This window comes from Lepidochelys kempii, chromosome 19, assembly GCF_965140265.1.
Source record: "Lepidochelys kempii isolate rLepKem1 chromosome 19, rLepKem1.hap2, whole genome shotgun sequence".
Taxonomy (NCBI): domain Eukaryota; kingdom Metazoa; phylum Chordata; order Testudines; family Cheloniidae; genus Lepidochelys; species Lepidochelys kempii.
In genome coordinates this window covers 12,209,136-12,228,063 of record NC_133274.1, presented here as the reverse complement: position 1 = coordinate 12,228,063, position 18,928 = coordinate 12,209,136, and the positions used below count along the sequence as shown (strand labels likewise).

At 51.1% G+C, this 18,928-nt stretch overlaps 1 protein-coding gene and 1 long non-coding RNA gene across 8 annotated transcripts in view; one reads left to right on the top strand and one right to left on the bottom strand.

The window, feature by feature from the left end:
- Nucleotides 1–18,245, top strand: part of LOC140900516 (uncharacterized) — a 31,510-nt gene extending 13,265 nt beyond the window's left edge. For all 3 annotated transcript variants that reach the window (XR_012155650.1, XR_012155652.1, XR_012155651.1), the window contains 2 exons: nt 8,255–8,629; nt 9,460–18,245. This is a non-coding gene — a long non-coding RNA (uncharacterized lncRNA). The remainder of the gene's footprint in view (nt 1–8,254; nt 8,630–9,459) is intronic.
- The window catches only part of LOC140900514 (discoidin, CUB and LCCL domain-containing protein 1-like), a 64,099-nt gene that overhangs the window by 6,920 nt on the left and 38,251 nt on the right, over nt 1–18,928 (bottom strand). For all 5 annotated transcript variants that reach the window (XM_073317901.1, XM_073317905.1, XM_073317902.1 and 2 more), the window contains 9 exons: nt 14,007–14,058; nt 12,905–12,977; nt 12,154–12,287; nt 10,431–10,468; nt 9,435–9,629; nt 6,505–6,626; nt 4,160–4,328; nt 3,235–3,327; nt 1,442–1,532 (listed from right to left, as the gene is read on the bottom strand). In XM_073317901.1, coding sequence (XP_073174002.1) covers nt 1,442–1,532; nt 3,235–3,327; nt 4,160–4,328; nt 6,505–6,626; nt 9,435–9,629; nt 10,431–10,468; nt 12,154–12,287; nt 12,905–12,977; nt 14,007–14,058 — 967 coding nt within the window. The remainder of the gene's footprint in view (nt 1–1,441; nt 1,533–3,234; nt 3,328–4,159; nt 4,329–6,504; nt 6,627–9,434; nt 9,630–10,430; nt 10,469–12,153; nt 12,288–12,904; nt 12,978–14,006; nt 14,059–18,928) is intronic.

Genomic DNA, 18,928 nt, shown 5'->3' with positions numbered 1-18,928 from the left:
TCTATCTTTGAAGACTAATGAAGAGCTTTGTTCATGGACAACTTCCCAGGGTGTCACATAATTTGAACTCTCAATTACACAAAGGTCTCAGGGGGCACCCCAAATTGCAGGGGCCTGGTACGTGTGTGCTTCAGCAGTACAGAGCTCCTAAACGCACCAGGGAGAGCTCTGCGCTCCTAATCTGTTCCTGCAGAGCTTGTGAGCACTGGGTCTGAAGTCAGCAGTTCAGCACCTGCTACCTCCTGCGACATAAGCCCTGGAGCCCAAGGAGTCAGGGTTCACCTGAACATACCACTCAAACCCCAGTGAATTCACCAGCTGTGGATCAACTTTGCCTTTGCCCTGTGGTTACCAGTCGAGAGGTGCCCAGGGCAGCAGTTCAGGATGCAGAGGGCCAGCTTGACTTTGGGCATCTGTACAAATACTGGTACTGCCCTTGTGAAGGGGGGAGAAATGGGAGAATCCAGAGGCATGGCATGAATGCAACTGCATGGCGTAGTGGTGAGTGCAGGGCAGCGGGAGTCAATGGTGGATTAGCCACTGAGCCAATGGGGCCCGTGCCCAGGGGCCCCAGCCAATTTGGGGGGGGCCTGGAAACATGGGCACCCCCGCACCCTGACCCGCTCCCCAGCAGGAGCGCCAGGCAGGCAGGAAGAGTGTGAAAAGCCCCCGCGCCCTGACCCCGCTCCCCAGCAGGAGCGCCGGGTGGGCAGCGGGGATTGCAGGCAGAAGAGGTGGAGAGGGGCCCCCACTTGTTCTGGCCCAGGACCCCACAAACCCCTAATCCGCTTCTGGCAGAAGCCAGGACTCCTGGGTCCTATTCTTGGCCCTCTCGCTGGTTTATACGGCTGTGGGTAGCTTCTTTTGCCTCACTGAGCATCAGTATTCTCCATTGATGAGACGGGAATCGCGATCCAGGCCCAGAGCAGAGGTACAGTGAGGAGCCCCAGCAGGAGGATGCTGGGGGTGTGAGTCACTGAAGCCCACAGAGCCCCAGCAGGGGGATGCTGGTGAGTGGCTTGTGTGTCTAGCACATTGGCTACCATGGCTCAGGAACACAAGTCCCAGCAACCATTACAATCGAGGGCTTTTACCTTTGGTGCAGCCTTCGGGGCTCCAGAAGGTTGGCACTGAGCTTTGCAAAGGGTGGGCCGCCTCCTGGTTTGGATGGGGCCCCTCAGAGGCATGTTCAGCAGGGGCTGCCTGGTGCCAGCCCAGCCTTGGGGGTGCTGACTCCACAGCCTGTGTGCCCAGCCCTGGGTTCTGTCAGCAGCAGGTTCTGTTTCAGGAGAAACGCTGCCCCTGGTGTCTTTGGTGAGGGACAAGTCTGATCCCAGGGGAGAGCACCCTGCTCTGGGAGCCTCTGCAGGGGGTGCTGGGAGATGATGGAGGGAAACAGGGAGCACGGGACGGGGGAGAAGGCAGGAGGGGCATCACTCACCTCTTCTTACGGCAGAGGAGAGCCAGCAGCAAGAGGCCAGACGAGAGCAGCACAAAGCCCCCGATCAGCAGCATCACCAGTAACATGGAGCCTGGGGAAGGAAGCAGGGACTCAGCAAAGGGCTCCTCTGTCCCTCCCTCCCTCCTGGTGTCAGTGGAAGCTGGTTACACCACACCCCAATGAGGATGCACTGCTGCAGACCCCTGTTGCAGAGGGTCCAAGCTCTGCCACTGCAGCCCTGACTCCAACGGGAGCCATGTTAAGTAAAGGAAAATACAGAGTCTGATTTTTTGCTTCTATGCCCATGTCACTCCATTGGGTGCAGGGCAGTGACTCCTGATTTACCCCACTGTGACTCAACCGGCTTCAGGGGCATGAGTGCTGATTAGACCAGTCAAGGATCACAACCCAGGACAGGTTTCAGAGTAACAGCCATCTGTATTTGCAAAAAGAAAAGGAGTACTTGGTTAGTCTCTATGGTGCCACAAGTACTCCTTTTCTTTTTGCAAACCCAGGACAGTATTTTTAGAAAGGCAGATTGACCAAAACCACAGGGAAAAAATCCCGAAAACTTTTAATTGTGGCAGGATTTTTTTTAAAAAAGCTCTGTTATTTAATCCTTCTCCTTCTGATGCCAATACAGACCTCATGAAACAGGCTTCAGGTCACCACATGTTCCCCTGCATTTTTGCAATCAATGGGCAGGTGGCCAGCTTGTAAACTAAACTCAGGAGGCCAAAATCTGGTTAAAGGAGATTGAAAGGGGAGGGGTAGCTCCTACTGCACCAGCTGACCTCAGCTGCACTTATGTAAATGCAGAGTCACTCCAGATTGACACAGATCTTCCTTATTGAAATAAAGGGCCTGATTCCCGGTTATGCCACTACCGGTTTGCTCTGGCATCACTGCACCGAGGAGGACAGAGTTGTGCTGGGTCAAGCTGAAGTGTAGCACAAGGGCATTGGATCAGGCTCAGAGTTCTTCCAACTCATTTCAGTCTATCCCTTTCCCTCCTGTGTGAGTCATGCAGCTCCCATCTACATCCCTGTCTAACTTTGCAGGAGTTCTGGGCAGGGGGTGAGAAGACACATCACAGTCTGAAACAAGACCAAATAACATGCTGATAGTGCTGTAGGGGACTAATCCTGCTCTCACGGGGGTACAGCAGGAGCAATGCCACATAAGTTTGGGCCTGTATACTGTACACATGAGCCAGTATACTCCAAGTGCTCAATGCATGCTACTTAACTGGGGGGGGGGGATTCTAAAAGGTGCAGAGGGGAGTTAGGTACCCAATTCCCACTGACTTGCACAGGGGGAGTTGGATGTCGAGCTGCCCTTTGAAAATTTCTTTCTTGTCCTGCACGGCTCCACTGTCAAGAGAGCATTATTATCGTCACATTCTGGGTGGGGAAATTGAGGCACAAAGGTTAACACGCTGACTTGTTTAAAATATGTGTATCCAGTTGCATAAGCTAACCTCCATGTGCAGTCAGGAGCCTAATTTGCAAGTACAACTTCCTCTGTAGTGTACACAGATCAGGTGTCTGCACAAGCCAGTAGCCGACCACGTGTCTAACTGGCCATTTGGGTTTGCACATTCTGGATTTGCATGCCCAGATTCATCCCAGGGTTGCCCGTTTACTGGTGCACATGAGTAACTTTTAAAATTGGTCCTGAAATGACTGACTTCCTCAGAGTCGCACAGGGAGTTAGTGGCAGAGTTGAAGATAAGTCTTCCCCCAGCTTGGACCACTAGGCCATGCTACCCCTGTGCTCTGAGCTGCACCTACCTGCTTTTTCCGGATTTATGGTGACTCCTGGGATCGCGGTGCGATCGGTGGGGATGCTGGTCAGAATGGGAACCTCCTTTGGGGCACTGGGTACTGCAAACCACACAGTTTAATAAGCACCATTAACATGCAACAAGTAATGAACAGTCAGCTACTCCTCTCCAGCAAAGAATCTGGCCTGTGTCCACCTGAACCTGCCCTGCTCCCTAGACAGCAGCACGGGGCAGAAGTGACTGTTTTCCAGCAGAAGCCTGGTTGTTCCAAGCTGATGGTAACACTCTTAGTTGTATAGGGTGCTTTTCATCCCTCCACTGCAATGCAGATACCTCTGGGGTGGAGGACAGCTTGTCTAACACTTTGCTGTAATGCTACACAGCAGTTGAGGACAGGAAGGAAAGAAAATCCAATTGAAACTGCAGGGGAATTTAGGGTGGCAGGATGCACTGGCTAAGGAGGATCTAGCCAGGCTAACCTGCCTTAGGATCTTTAATGGACACATGGAAAGGACCCCAGCCCTTACCTGTGGGGGTTGGCTCACTTCCAACCCCCCTGCACGCTCTGTGTAAGTCTCCCAATCGAGGCATGACGCAGCCCAACCCTGCTTAGCTTACAAGAGATAAGCACAGCCCAGAGACAGCTGCCACTTGGCCCCATCCCTTAGATAGCATTCATCTCCATCTGCTCAGCCCTGGCTACAAAGTGTACACTTTAATTCTTAGCTAACCAGTGCAGAGAGGTCTTGGGATTCAGGATCATCTCCTCAGTGCCCAGGGAGCCACTGGAGAGGAGGGCAGCCCCCTGCACCAGCGAGCCATGCAGCAATGAAGTCAATACAGGTCCACGCTGGAGGACACTGTCGCTGGCTAGTGATACCCACACTTCAGTCTGACTGGGCAGCCCCCTCTGCTCCGGTGGAGCCTCTCACCATAGGGCCGGGGCACCTTCAGACGAGCCACTTGGCAGCCTTGTAGTGCCACCTTCAGGGCGATCCTCTGGTTCCAGCTCTGGGGCATGATGCGGAGGTAGCGGGCCAGGATGGGGGGGATGAACGTGTTGGAGACCTCTTGGAGGCTGTCAGCATTTCCCTCAAAGACCTGGGGAACAAGAGGAAGATAATGGGGGGGTCAGCAAAGCAGATCGGGGTCATGCAGAGCATCACTGCCCCACCCACTGTCTGAGCCCATTGTTCCCATCCTCGACCAATGCCACCAGCTCTCCCCGGACACCTGCGGAATCAGTTTAAAACCACCTGCCTTGGACCAGCCTCTGAGCTGTCACATCGGTGTCAATCCATGTTAGCGCCACTGAAGTCAGTGGGGTCACGGCAGGTTTACACGGGGGTGACGAGAGCAGAATTCAACCCAGAATCTGATCTGTTCTTCTGCCACTTCCTCATCTCACCCACAACCGGCCTCCTTCTACTCCATCTCACTGCCCTCGGTGCAGAAGCCTTCTCCTCTGCAGCTCTTGCCACCAGGCGCAGCCTTCCTGTGTAACCACTCCCCATCTCATGTCAGATCTCAGCTGGCAATGGCCCTTTTGTTCTTTGCCTTCCCCTCTCACTTCCTCTGCTAGGATCTATTCTTTAACCCTATACTTCGAGATACATATGGGGTAGGGGGAGGAGGGAAAGGACCCAGATGCTTTGGGGTGGATCCTTCTCTTCTACATATACTCACAGAATGGGGGAAGACACTCCTCCCCCAACGTGACTCTGTGCAGGTGTCTCTCCTTATGTGCCGGGGGAGGGGGGGACTTTACTAGGGATTTAGACCTATATGTGTGTGGGGGAGGTGGGTGCCTACATGGAAATAGACAGGCAGGCAAGTGACAGGAAGGAATGGAGCTGGTTGAAAATTTCCCTTAAAAATGTTTTTTGGCTTTTCTGACTATATGGACATTTTCATGAAAAACTCAGTTTTCGGAAACAAAGGAAAACAAAACAAAACCCCCTTCCAGTTTTTATAGGAAAATTTCAGTTCTTGGGTTTCAAAAGTTACCCCTCACCCTGAAAATTTTCCAAGAAAAATGTTGATGAAAATGCAAACCAACATTCTTGTCTGCATTTTTCACAGGGGAAAAAAACAAACCCTTTTCCCAATCAGCTTGGGAAGGGAACACAGCCCAGAGACAGGGAAACGCTTGGAACACCTGAAAACTGTCCCCACTTTATTTTAAAGCCATGTTCTCTTTAAGGCACTCTCAGCGCTTTGTATTTTTTGTAATGTCAGTTTTTCTTCCCTGTTTTTGCTTCCCCCCCCCCACAAGCCTCCCCAATTTTAATTTCATGCAAATGTTACACCTCAGTAACTGGGAGGCAGTGTTGGTTAGGATGCCTGGATTCTAGTCTGAGCTCTGCCCACCTGTTGTGGGATCTTGGGCAAAACACTTAATCTCTTCATACCTCTGTATCTGTAAAATGGGGATAACAACTGTAAGGAATGGGCTAGTGCAGTGGTTCTCAAAGGCGGTCCGTCGCTTGTTCAGGGAAAGCCCCTGGCCGCTAGACAACTTGGTTTACCTGCCATGTCCGCAGGTTTGGCCGATTGCGGCTCCCACTGGCCGTGGTTTGCCGCTCCAGGCCAATGGGGGCTGCGGGAAGTGGCGCGGGCTGGTCTGGCCCGCCAGGGGCTTTCCCTGAACAAGCAGCGGACCGGCTTTGAGAACCACTGCGTTAGTGTGTATGTGCACCACTGCCTTCCGCTGCATGGAATCCAAACCATATGTCATAGTTTCCATTCTGCTAACAACCAAAAGGGATTCTTCTTCAGCTCACGGGGTAGGGGGATGTGCTTTCTGGACCAGGAAACTCCAGTTCTGTCCTTGTTAAATTCCAAGTGGCTGTGATATGCAGGATAAGGACAGCTATAAAGTCCTAATGGCAGCAATTGCTTACAACACTGACCTAGCTACCAGGAGGTGTAGAGAGGCTTAATTAATGTTTGAGAACTATAGTAATGGAAGGCATCTCCAAAGGCCAGACTCTGATCTATGTTACACCAGTGGAAACCCACAACAACTCCACTGATTTAATGCTGTGGAGTGAGTCCAGTTTTACAGTGGAGTAACAGAGACCAGAATCTATTTCTAAGCATCTCTATCCAGACTCCAGAGAGAAATACACTAGCTCCTATTGCAGGTTCTGCAACCAGACCAAGCCAACAGGCTAATTTTAGAAAGATTCAGTAAAATTTCCCTTTGTAGAATTCCTACTGTGCTCTCTGCTCTCGCCACCACCTGACCTCCTTTTGTCAGGCCACACAGTCTCACCGTCTCCTCCTGCCCGCTGCTGTATCTGTAGGCTTTCCAATTCTTCCCATCTCTGCTGGAGAAAACCTGGTAGGATTTCACGTAGAAGTTGTATTTATCTGAGGATCCCTTGGTGATAATTCCTGGAACACGTACAATGAAATCAGGAAATGGTAACCCCAGAACAGGATGTAGGAGTCATGTGAAGGCAGCCATTGGCGGTTGGGGTCTTGAAATAGTCTTGGGGTTGGTGTCTGATAGAGACATAGACTTATGGGGGCAGAGATCCCGCCCAGAGGGTGGGTCTGATCCAACTCCCATTGATGTCAATGGACAGACTCCCACTGCCCTAAGCAAGTGTTGGAATTTGGCCTTTGACACCAGGCAACGAAGAGCTCTCTCGTTTTAATGGCATAATCCCCCCTAGTCTTTGGTACTGCAGCTGTTATTATATAAAAAGAAAAGGAGTACTTGTGGCACCTTAGAGACTAACCAATTTATTTGAGCATGAGCTTTCGTGAGCTACAGCAAGCTTATGCTCAAATAAATTAGTTAATCTCTAAGGTGTCACTAGTACTCCTTTTCTTTTTGCGAATACAGACTAACACGGCTGCTACTCTGAAACCTGTTGTTATATAGCGGTTGGAACAGGAAAAAACCAAGACTCCTGGGTTTCTTCCCCGATAGAAGCAAGAGCAAGAGTCTGGGCATCAGGAGTTATAGCCAGTGACTCGCTGAGTGACAGCCCCCTCTGTGCCTCAGTTTCCCCATATGCAAAATGGGGGTCATGATACTGCCTGAAGGATGTGGGGGGGAATTAATGGATCCTTTGAGAGCCCCTGAAAAAAACCTCAGAGAGGGGCCTAGTCATTATTAGGTTCTCTCTCTCTCTAATCGTCGCCTGCTAGGAATTTCATAAGAACCTGCCGTCACCCCATGTCTCAGCTCTTTTTCCTTTCTTGTCTGAATCCCTCCTTTCCGTTCCCCGCACCTGCCCTCCGGCATCTCCCACTGCAAACTGCTGAGATGCCGCCGGGTTTGAATGTCTAACCTCTGTGGAAGCTCGCTCCCCTTGCCTGAGATGAACAGATAACCCCCAACTGCACTCCCGGCCTGCATTCCACTCAGCCTCCAGCCACCCGCCTCACAATGCCTCCATTTTCCTCCTTCCAATTAACACAGGCATTCTGGGCCCGCCACACAAAAGCCCCAATTTTGGTCAGAGCTTTCGAAACAAAGGGCATTTGCTGGCCACTGATGCACAAGCAAAACATTAACTTGTTCAGCCCCGAGGTGGCCAATCCTACCCCTGAGATAGTGGGGAGAGCGAGGCGGGGAGGGGGAGAAAAGAGCAAACGACAGAAAAAAGAAAGAGAGAAAGGAAGGAAAAATCAAGAGAGAGAAAAGGGAGACAGTGAAAAAGGAGAAAAGGCCAGAGTGAATGAGAGGGCTAGAGAGAGGAATCATATGATCTGTGACCCCATGCACACAAGGTCAAGAGCCCCATGGGGAGGAAAATGTGTGTGTGGGAGGGATCTAGAAAGGATGAAAGGGGAAGGATCTAATTCTGCTCCCAGTTAAACTGGAGCAAATCTGGAGTGGCTCCATTGACTTCAGTGATGTTTTTTCCAGATTTACACCAGGGTCACTTAATCCAGTATGAGTCCATTGGCTTCACCTGATTTACACCAGTATGAGATCAGAATCAAACCCAGTCTCTCCCACCCCAACTTTGTATGTTATAATGCCGTCCATCTCTTTCTTTAAACAGGGAGTCCTTATGTGAAAAGCACCTGCACCTCAGAAATGTGGTTACCTCCAGGCTGTGGGCTGCCACTTGGCCAGAGAGCACCCCAAATCTATCCTCAATCATATCTCCCAGCGGGGAAGGCGGGGAGCTGGGCCAATGGAAGAAGGAGGATGAGTCAAGATTTCCCAAGAAGCCGCGCTCTGGGGCCTGGAGGGTGGGGTGAGTTACCGCATGGCTGCTGAGCCCTGCTGTGACAACCAAGGGAGCAGCCCGAGAGCCGTGGCTGGACAAGGAGCTGGGGCTGATTCTGCTCTCGTTGATGCCAGCGTGAATCGGCAGGAACTCCACCAAACCCAGCGCAAGGAGAGATGCAGGCTCCCCGCCAAGAGGCGTTAGGTACAGCAGATCCTCTCCGCCCACTTTGCCACTCCCACCCCAATCCAGATGGCTCATTTTGCACACACCCACTGAGCACCATTTACACCTGCTCACTTGGGGCTTGGTCCAATGCCCACTGACTCCCATCCACTTCTATGGCCTTCAGCTCCACTTACACCTGATATGTGATGGTCACAGCTGCTGCACGGGACACAGTGTAGGAAGCAGGAGGGGTCTGAGGCTATAGGACTATTTGACAAGGCCTCAGGCCAGCAGCACACATAGGCAAGGTCCTCAGCAGGTGTCAATCAGCTTAGCTTCATTGAAGTAAAGGAAGTGACACCGATTTACGCCATTTGAGGCTCTAGCTCTGTATATTCCATCAAAGGCACGCAGAGCTTGATTCTCGTCTCGCTTTGCTCCTCGCTTCCAGCAGTGTAACCGACCCTGTGTCAGTGGAGTTACTCCTGATTTACTCTGGTGCGAGTGAGCTCAGGATGAGGCCCATGATATGATTGTGAGACAGATTCTGGAGGGACTTCGCTGGGACTCACGAGAAAGACTGAGGATCTAGCCTGTAAACTGCCATAGCTGCATGGAAGCAATGGGGCTACAGTGATTTACACCAGCTGAGGATTTAACCCCTACATTGGCATAGCTACAGTGACGTCAACGGAGCTATGCCAGTTGACACAGCTGAGGATCTGGCCCTTAACCAGGAGTAGCTCCACTGGAGTTATTGGGGTTTACACAGCTGAGGAGCTGCTCCTACGTGCGGTAGTACAATCCTGGGGGAAGAGAACAGCCTCTGATACTTACTGACCTGTGATGTTCTTCCTTCCGCCCAGATCTATCTCCAGCCATTCGGTCTCTGAACTGGGATCGGCAGCCCACGAGTTCCCGTGGGCGCTGAATGCCGCCTGCTCCGCTGTCCAGGGCTTGTACTGCCCCATGGCGTTCACCTCGTGCCAGGAGGAGGAGGCGTTGAAGCTGACTGCTTCGAGAGCATGGTCACAGGCTGGAAAAGGAGGTGTAAAACTGAAAGGCAGGCGGACGAATCGGCCGAGGCGGGAGGTCACGGGGTGGTGGGGGCTGGGCACAGGGGAGGCGGGGGCCTTTATGCCACAGTGGCTCAGCCACAGAGGGAATGTGCTAGGGGGAGTCTGATGGGTCTTAATGAAAAATTCCTCTGTCTGTGGCCCAGCCCTGTGTGCGGTGCAGCCCCAGCAAACAGCCGGCAGCTCCATCTGACTCAGCATTAGCCCCTGATGGTAGCTGCCTTTCTCTTGCCATCTCCTCCTTTGATCCTCATCCCCAGTGACAAAGCCTGCCCTGCTTAGCAGAGGGGTAGCAGGGCTTCATTTCCATGCGGCAGGGCTGGATTCAGCCCATTCATCTTCCCCAGCTGGGAGTCTCTCTGTCAAGCTGTTCGCTCGTCGCCTGCAGCCAAAGCTCAGCGTGGCTGGCAGAACACAGCCTGCAGTGCAGGGTCATCACAAAACGTGCCTTACACTTGCACCTGCCTGATGGCCCGCCTCTCCGAAACCCCCCCAACCTGATGTAGCTCTGCTGGGCCAGGTGCTCCACTGGAGTAAATTGGTATAGGTCCCTCAACTGCAATGGAGCAGCTGTATGCCAGCTGAAGAGCTGCCTCATTGACTTCGCTGGAGTTCATTCTGATTTACTCCGGTGTAAGTGAGAGGAGAAATCTGCCCCAGGGACTCTCCCCTTATTCCCACTGAAGCTGCCGGGAGCTTTGCTACTGATTTCACTGGCAGCCAGGTTGGGCTTATTCTAGGAGAAATGGAAAAGGACGTACCTTTGTGAAAAATGAGGCGCTTTTCAGATAAGGACCCCCTGTTTAAAGGAAAATGGGTGGAGAGCATTACAAACCCGGGGCACAGAGACGGCCTGATTCTGATCTCATGCTGACGTAGCTCAGGTGTAACTCCACTGAGGTCAATGCCATGGTAAGTTACACTAGTGTGAATCTGGACTAAGTTCCCCAAAGTCAGTAGAGTTAGCCCAAATTTGCCCGAGTGTAATTCAGAGCAAAATTCAGGCTTCACTCTCCTTCCTGACTGTTAAATTCGCTGATTTCAGTGGAGTCACTCCTGAGCCACACCAGTGCGAGGCCACATGCAAGAAGGAACAACCATCCCAGAGCAGCACATTTCCCCTGCTGTGACACCTCAAGCTGATGGAAACTAAACCATGTTTGACACCCTGGGCAAAAATCAGAGTGGGTGTAAATGGGTGCTGCTCCCCAGTTCAACAGCGTTACATCTACTCTCTGATTATGGCCCCCACCCCGATGTCAAACTCTCCCGACCCCTATGCCACCCCACAACCTCAGCCATTGCTGATTACAGTTTGGCTGCTGCTGCGGACAGCCCCATATCTAACTCCCTAGAAAGCACGACCGGTTCCTCGTTCCACCAGGGCTGACCACATGCTCTGCAACAGACATGGGGCAGTTTGGCCCTGTACACGCCAGCTGCCAGACTGGGCAGGTGGGGCTGCTGGCGAGATGAGATTGACATAACGTTGCTGACGCAAGTCACTGTCTTGGTAAAGAAGCAGCTAGATTGTATTGTTGGAATTAAATCAGAATTGGCTTCTATTCCCTGATTACTAATGATCTGCATTTCTATGGCCCTTTTCATCTAAGGAGCTCAAAGGGCTTTACAAACATTCATGAACATATTGAGCCTTACCCACCTCGTGAATTGGACAAGTCTCATTACAACTCGGGAAACAGCTGCGCAGTGAGATTAGGAGTTTAAGTGTTGCTACACGCCGTGGTGCTCTGTCTGAGTCAGGTGCAGGGGCACAAGGGGGGGCAAACAGGGGCACCCCCCCAAAACTCCTCTGGGGCTCGGGCAGGGAGAGTGAGTTCCTCCAGCCGGGCAGCCCTGGGGCTGCAGCAGGGAGATATCCGCTGCCGGAGGGGCAGGAGGTGGGCGAGCCAGCTCCACCACCCCTGGGCAGTGGGGGAAGGGAGGAGAGACAGCTCCTCCAGCTGCGGGGCACAGAAAGCGCCCCTCCAAAAGTGGACATATTTTTATTCCCGTGCACACCCCTGGTTAGGTGCCTAAACCGCATTGGGAGATGGGCTCCTAAATGACTCAGATGTTGCAACACTGAGCACAGTAACTCCTAAAGACCTTTAAAAATCTGGGCCTAAGAGACTTGCAGGTCAGTATCAGAGCTGGAAACAGAACCCAGGTCTCCCAGAACCCCTCTGACGCCCCAGTCATCAGCTCTTGAAAAGAAAATATGGGCCAAATTCGTCAGCCGTCACTCAGGTAAAACGTCAATGGACTTTTGCTTGAGAAAACACTGCAAGATTTGGTCCTCTCTGATTTTGAGCTGCACATTGTCCCTCTAAAAACAGCGAGCCAGGTCTCGGGCTGGTACAAATCAACCTAATTCCATTGCAGTCTGAGGATCAGGGCCAATCGTCCTTTGGAGGGGCATGGGCCCCACAGGAGGTCGGCCCAGCCGTATCTACTGGCTCAGCAATCAAGTTGGCTGCTTACCTTTTTGAGTGGAGTCCATTGGCGAAGGCTGATTCATAGAGTGTGATCCCCTTCTCCCGAGACAGAGTCAGCTGCCCTCCCAGCTCATCCAAGATCACTCCAGCGTGGATGGCTGCCTTGCAGAGAACCGAGGTCTGGAGGGGGCACGGAAGTGGCAAATGAAAGGGAGGTAGAGAGAAAACCCCAATTAGAGAGCCCAGCCTGGGCTCCAGTCCGGAATGGGGCAATTCCATGGGTCAGAGAGTGTCTGGCCTCACTCACAGTGGTGTAAACCTGAAGCGACACTATTGATTTTGGTGGAGCTTTTCCAGATTTACACCGGTGTAACCTAGACCAGAGTCTGGCTCACAAAGACTGTGATCTCTGCTTTATAAAGACTTTGGCCCAATTCTGATCTCACACCAGTGCCATCGGGCGTAGCCACACTGGAGCGAGACCAGGATCAGGCCCTTTATTTTTTGAAGTGAATTTCGCTCTGGCACAAAGTGTGGTGGAAACAGCAGCCCTGGACTTTCCAGAGCTCCGTTTCCCCATGGATTAGACCCAGCAGGTGCATGCTATCCCACATTGCCCCTGCCAATGGGCTTGACCTGGAGGGAATTCACCCTTCAGGAGCCCGTTCAACTCTTGGCCGCCCTGCTGAGACTGCCAACAAAATATGGATTAGGGCAGCTGTGCCTGTGACTCGCTTTCCCTACAGCCGCCACTCAGGGCCGGTCTCTTTGCAAGGAGCGCTGAGGTTGGTACTCACGTCTCGGTAGCCCTGCTTCGCGTTTCCCCATATGTCACCCGCGACACCCTTGCAGCCCGCTGGGCAGAAAACACTGAAACACAGGACAAAGGAGAACCCTGGATGAAGTTCTGACCTCTCAGCTCTTCTCCAAGCAGCTGGGCTTCCCTTCATCCCCGATGACCCTGAGGCTTGGAGATTTATTCCTTCCCCGTTATTTTCATTTAGCAAAGTTGGATCTGATGGAAGGTGCACAGCCCTCTATGCTCAGAACAGACAGAGCAGTGCAAGCTTGTCCAACCAGCATCTGAGATATTCGGTGCCCTTAGCCCAGGCATTCTTGCCCTCTCCTCTGAGGCTACCAGGAAGGGGAAGCATGGTGGTGGATTGTGTGATGTACATGGGGAAGTCAAGTCAGACCCATCAGGTTCATCCCATGAGCAGCATCCCCTGGTCCTGGAAAGATCTGGGCCAAACCTGCAAACCATTTCCCATCAAATGTTTGTGCCAATTGGGGCTCACTCCCCGCAAATATCCTAATGATCAAGTTCCCCGGCAGAAACAAGGACCACCCGAGTGAATGTCAATGGACTGTTCCTAGAAAGCGAATGGTGAAGTTGTAATTGTGTGTATTTGCACCAAAAACCGGACTCTGTTACTTTCCTCCTGTTGGGTCACTACAGGATTACTACAAATTATTACTACAAATTATTCACCTATGCAATTAATCCATTGGTGAGTGGCTAATAACCATGAATAATCTGCACTAATGGCACCTTTCATTGGATGATCTCATAGTGCTTTATAACTAGTGATTACAAAGCCTGACAATCCCCCTGGGAGGCAGATACTACCCCAATTTAGGGGGGAAACTGAGGCACACACAGGGGAAGTGAATTGCTCAAGGCCATTCAGTGAGTCAGTGGCAGAGAACCCCGGAATCTGGCTTCCTAAGGCCTAACTATATTATGCAAATTTGCATCAGTGTAAGTGCATATATGCAGTTACATCAGTGCAGATTGTCACATTCTCCAGATTTCCCCTGCCTGATGTCAGTGGAGTTACTCTGTGAATGGGTTTGGTTTATTCTCAGATAATAGACTCCCCATTGGAAACCACTTACCTGATTTGTTCCTGGTGGTAATGGGTCCCCTTATCCAAACAGGAAATCAGATCTAAAAGACAGATAGACAGAGAATTCCAGTGGCCTCCCCCATCTCCCATACCCAGAGGCAGACTGCTTTGCTGTTTGTTTCTCGGAGACACCGGCTTGACACTGATGCAATCCAGGGAGTGCAATGAGTCACTCCTGATTTACACCCGTCTGAGCAACAGCAGATTCACACCCATCAATAAAGCCCTTGTTTGTATTATAAACCCCTCTTGCTCAGCATGGTCTCACAGTGGCCTATGCTGCATCCTGCCCATGTTATACCCACACGGTAATGCCATGTTATACCACCATTATCACCCCAACAGTCATTCACAAAGGGCCATGTTCTGACTTCCCATTGACTTCAAAATGGTCTCAGCTTCGGTCACCTTAGGCTGGAGTTTATCTCCCTACTTAGATTGTCGGCTGTCTGGGGCAGCAATTTGGTTCTATGTTTGTACAGCACCTAGAGTCTGTCTGGGTCCATGACAGGGGCTCTGTATGTGGCGTTCAGTGATCACTCAGGCCCAGATCCTCAAAGGTTCTTACGTGCCTCACTCCCATCAAAAGTGTTTCCTTGAATGAAAAATGAATCAAGCCTCATAACCCCTCCGGTGAGTATCATTATTCCCATATTATAGATGGGGAAACTGAGGCACTGATCTGTGACTGGCCAAAATTTACACAGCTAATCTGTGGCAGAGCCGGAGATAGAAGGGAGGAGTCCTGACCCACAGGCCCTGCTCTAACCATCAACGGACACTGCCTTCCACAGATATAGGCAATGTTTAGCAGCCAAATGGGAATGGGACCATGCTGAATAATGCAAGGAACTGTGGCATATTCCCTAGGGAAGCCACAGGGATACCCAAACTGTTATTCTTTGGCTCTTCTAAAGGAAATTACACATCACAATCCAATGTCTGTGGATTCCCAGCAGCCCAGCCCAACCCACCCACTCTCACCATTCCTCCAGAAACCACAGAGGACGGTGGAAAACAGAAGGTGACTCATGGATCTTTGTGGCATACACCCAGCGACTGATGTGCAAGCCCCTCAGGGTCAGACGCCAGCTGCAGATGCTGATCGGTGCCTAAGTCAGAATGTAGGGCCCCGAATCTCCTTTACACTAAGGCCCCGTCGCATCTCTCAGGGCAGCATGAGAGGGGTCGTTAAGTGAGAGCACAGGTGCTCAGTGCCCACTTTACGGCCCCTTTATACCGCCAGCATGGAGCTGAAGGGCTTTAGTGTACATACGAATCAGACACTGTGTGCGTGTGTGTATACACCATACGCACACACCTACACACTCACATGCATCAAATCCACAGAGTGTGGCAGGACAGAAAGGATTAGCCACCATTGACTTTGGGATGGCTGCATTATTCACAAGTGACAAAGGCACGAATCATGCCCAGCATCCCAAATGATAGCTGGTAAAAGCTTGTCACAACACCCCACCTGCTGCATTCTGCACATGCCCCTAGGCTACAGGAAAGGTTCTAGCAGGGGGTTCCATAGGCCACTGGCGGACCATGGGGCATTTCCTGATGTGTTGTCTGGTTACATGGCACTACCTTCCTCACTTCTGGCTACTAAACGGCATGGAGAGATGGAGCCGTTCAGTATTTTCCTAAACCAACTTTGCCACAGAAGCAGCCAGCAAGTCTGAGATCCCTGAGGGGAGAGGAAGCGACCTGCCTGCGTGTGAATGGAAGGGGAGGTGGGTGTCCCAATCGGAAACATCCAGGAGACAATCCCTGCAGTCTGTGCAAAATCTGGAGAATTCCTGGGGCACAGAAAATCCACATTAGCATTTGAGGCTCAAAAATTGTTTTTACTGCTCTCTAGTGGGTGATCCTTGCCCTGTCTGGGGCAGTCATAATGTTTTTGAGGCAAATTCCATATCTGGGAAGGGAAGGAGATTTTTCTGTGACTCTGGGGTTTTTTTATGGCAGCTGTTCGAGGCTGTTAAGGTTTGGGATGGTAAAATAGAAGTCCCAGGGAGACGGACCAGTGGGCAGAGTGCAGGGGAGGTGGTCAAAAGTGAATGATCACCTGGATAGCACCACCACATATGTGGTTGTGATAGGGTGGGCCCCCCTTGCTGTCCCTCCACTGGCAGCCAAACGGTTAATGGGAGGGTGAAGGCTCAATTAGCCCACAGGATGGCACCTGGAGAGCGGGGGAACCAATTCCTTATCAGGCCCAGCTGAGTTTCTGTAAAGAGAGGAGTTCTGTAGGGTAGGGAGTAGTAATAACAGATCATCTCTCCTCTCCTCTCCTCAATTACTGCAGCCCTGAGCTGAAATGCCAGGAGAAAAGCTGAGGCTGCTTTGGAACACGTTTAAATCCCTCCCTCTTCTATTCTTTATCTGCTGGTGACACATACCCACACCTTGCTCCCCTCCAGTCCTGCTGCCAGAATAATCTCCTGTTCCTGCCACCTGGACCACGGAGTAAGGGTAGGGAGTAAGTTCAACTGCCCAGCCCAGGGGAAGAGCTGCTCTTGGGATCTGCTCCTGAGATTCCTGACCCCAAGCCAGGAGAGATCTGGTGAAACCAGAGGCAAGGAGTGAATCCCGGCAGGGAGCCTGGTTAAAAGGGCAGGACTTGGATTTCCAGGGGGAAAGCCCTGGGAGGAACTGCTTGCTACCTGAGCTGGACAGGATTTTGCGAAGCCTGGAAAGGGGCTTAGGAAAAGGGCCTGAAGGCAGGCCCAGGTCAGAAGAAGCCCAGGAAGCAGCAAGGGAGCGGCAGGAGCATACCTTGACTGCTCATGCTGGAGCCCCTCCAGAGAAAGCTACAAGGGATAAGGACTATTGGAAGCCCTGAGACATAAGGCCCAGAGTCAGGGGCTGCTGACACAAGCTTATTGAACTATTTATTAGTGGGACTTTCTGTCCCCCTGGAAGCGGGGTGAGGTGGGAAAGGTGACCTGGCTGGAGGATTGAGTCACAAGAAGCAGACCACCGCAGGGCCGGGTGGCTGTCTGCTGGGGCACCAGGAGTGGGGAGCCAGCTACAGCAGGAGGGGGCATGCTAGTGGTGGGTCCCCTCTTCCACAGTGGTATTTTGTATGGTGTTATCTATGTGATAAAGTGCATTTAGCACACACCACTGCTCACTTGGCCTGTTTTCTGACCAGCTCCCCGGGCTGTATTTTAACATGCCAAACCACCTAGCAGTTAACAGATCCAAACTGGAGTTTTAAATCCACGTACTGCAGACATGTTTCCTCCTCTCCTAAATGTGGAATCCCTCCCCTTTCTCCACCACCGCCCCCTCCAAATTACACCGGCTCAAGGCCCAGGCTGGGTGAGATTCAGTCCTGAGCCAGTTTTAAGGTCTGTCACAGCCCTGCAGTTCTGGGACTGGGAGATTTGTACCTGTGACATTCCATTCCATATTCCTTATGAAAATATGCTTATGATATGGTTATGACAAAACATGGCTCATCTAAGATGTCATTGGAAAGGTTATGATTTACTGAATGTGATTATCCAATTTGTATGCATGTATCATTTCTGTATCTAAAGTTAGAAATATGGACTATGTAACAATTACAGCTGAGTGTGTATTGGGAAGACACCCACCAGAGGAAAGGCCATCCTATTCCGATTCAATGGGCCATTAGGAGGAACAACAAGACTGTGAAGATACTAATCTCTTTCCCTCCTGGGAGGTGTCCTGGGACAGAGCTGTGACGCTACTAGGTCAGGTGGTCTTGTCACCTCAGACTGAACATTATCTGGGATGTCTTGTAACTTTCCACTGAAAGGGAAGATGGGTCAAGTTTGGGAAACAAAGGATTCCCGCTTTGTGTAAATCGTATTTAAGGGTGGGGAGGAAGACAAACTAGACTCTCCTCTTCTGCCTCAGGGCTTCCAAGAAGAAAGACTGTTGAAAGTACCTGAAGGGACAAAGAAACCAACCTGAAGGGAAAGGCAGGGGTGAGTCCAGACTGAGACAGGAGTCCAGTCTGTAAGAAAAATAACTGGAACTCAGAGCCACAGAAACTCGCATCCTGCCTAAATTCAAGATTTAGGGAGAGAAATTACTATTTGTAACCAATTTCTTTAGTGAAACAAGCTTAGTTTGTGTGTTTGGTTTAATTTGCTTAGTAATCTGCTTTGTTCTGTCTGTTATCTCCTGTATTCACTTAAAATCCACCTTTTGTAGTTAATAAACGTATTTCTTTTTTATAATATAACCCAGTTTTTGCAATTCATAATGGGGAGGGGACGGGGGGGGGGGAAGGAAGAGGCTGTGCATACCTTCCTTCACATTGAGAGAGGAGGTGGATTTCATAACATACCTTTGGGTCTGCGATCCAAGGGAGGTGGACACCTGAGTGCTGGGGCAAATCCCTTGAGCTGAGTCTTCCCAGAGCTGATCTCAGTGTCTGTTTCATTCTGCAGTTGGGTGTGGCCCTGCCTGTGTCTGTGCTGGAGGAGGCTTAAGAGCCTGGCTCAGCAAGACAGGTAAAATGGGTGCCCAGCCTAGCAGAACAGGCAGGCTCAGCGGTGTCCCAGTACATCAGGTAGCATCTTATGGGGGACAACCTCTCACAATACCATCAGAAAGGATTCAAAAGGGGAGATTCCCATGTTTCTCATGGGGCCCCAGCACTCAATTCTAGCCCTAGGAGGCCCTGAAGTACCATATTTTTAAATTGTCACATTATTGTGTCTAGAAAAGTGAATGCATATCCTTTTTTAAAAAGATGTCTGTTTATTGTAATTTTTCTCTCCCTCTGAACCCTGCACTGGTTAATGGATGGTAACGAAGACACCTGGCTTTGAGGGTGGAAATTGATGTGTAGTCCAACATAATTTTGCAAAGCTCTTTAAGTGACATCCCTGCAATATTTTTTCTGTAATGTGTGTAGTG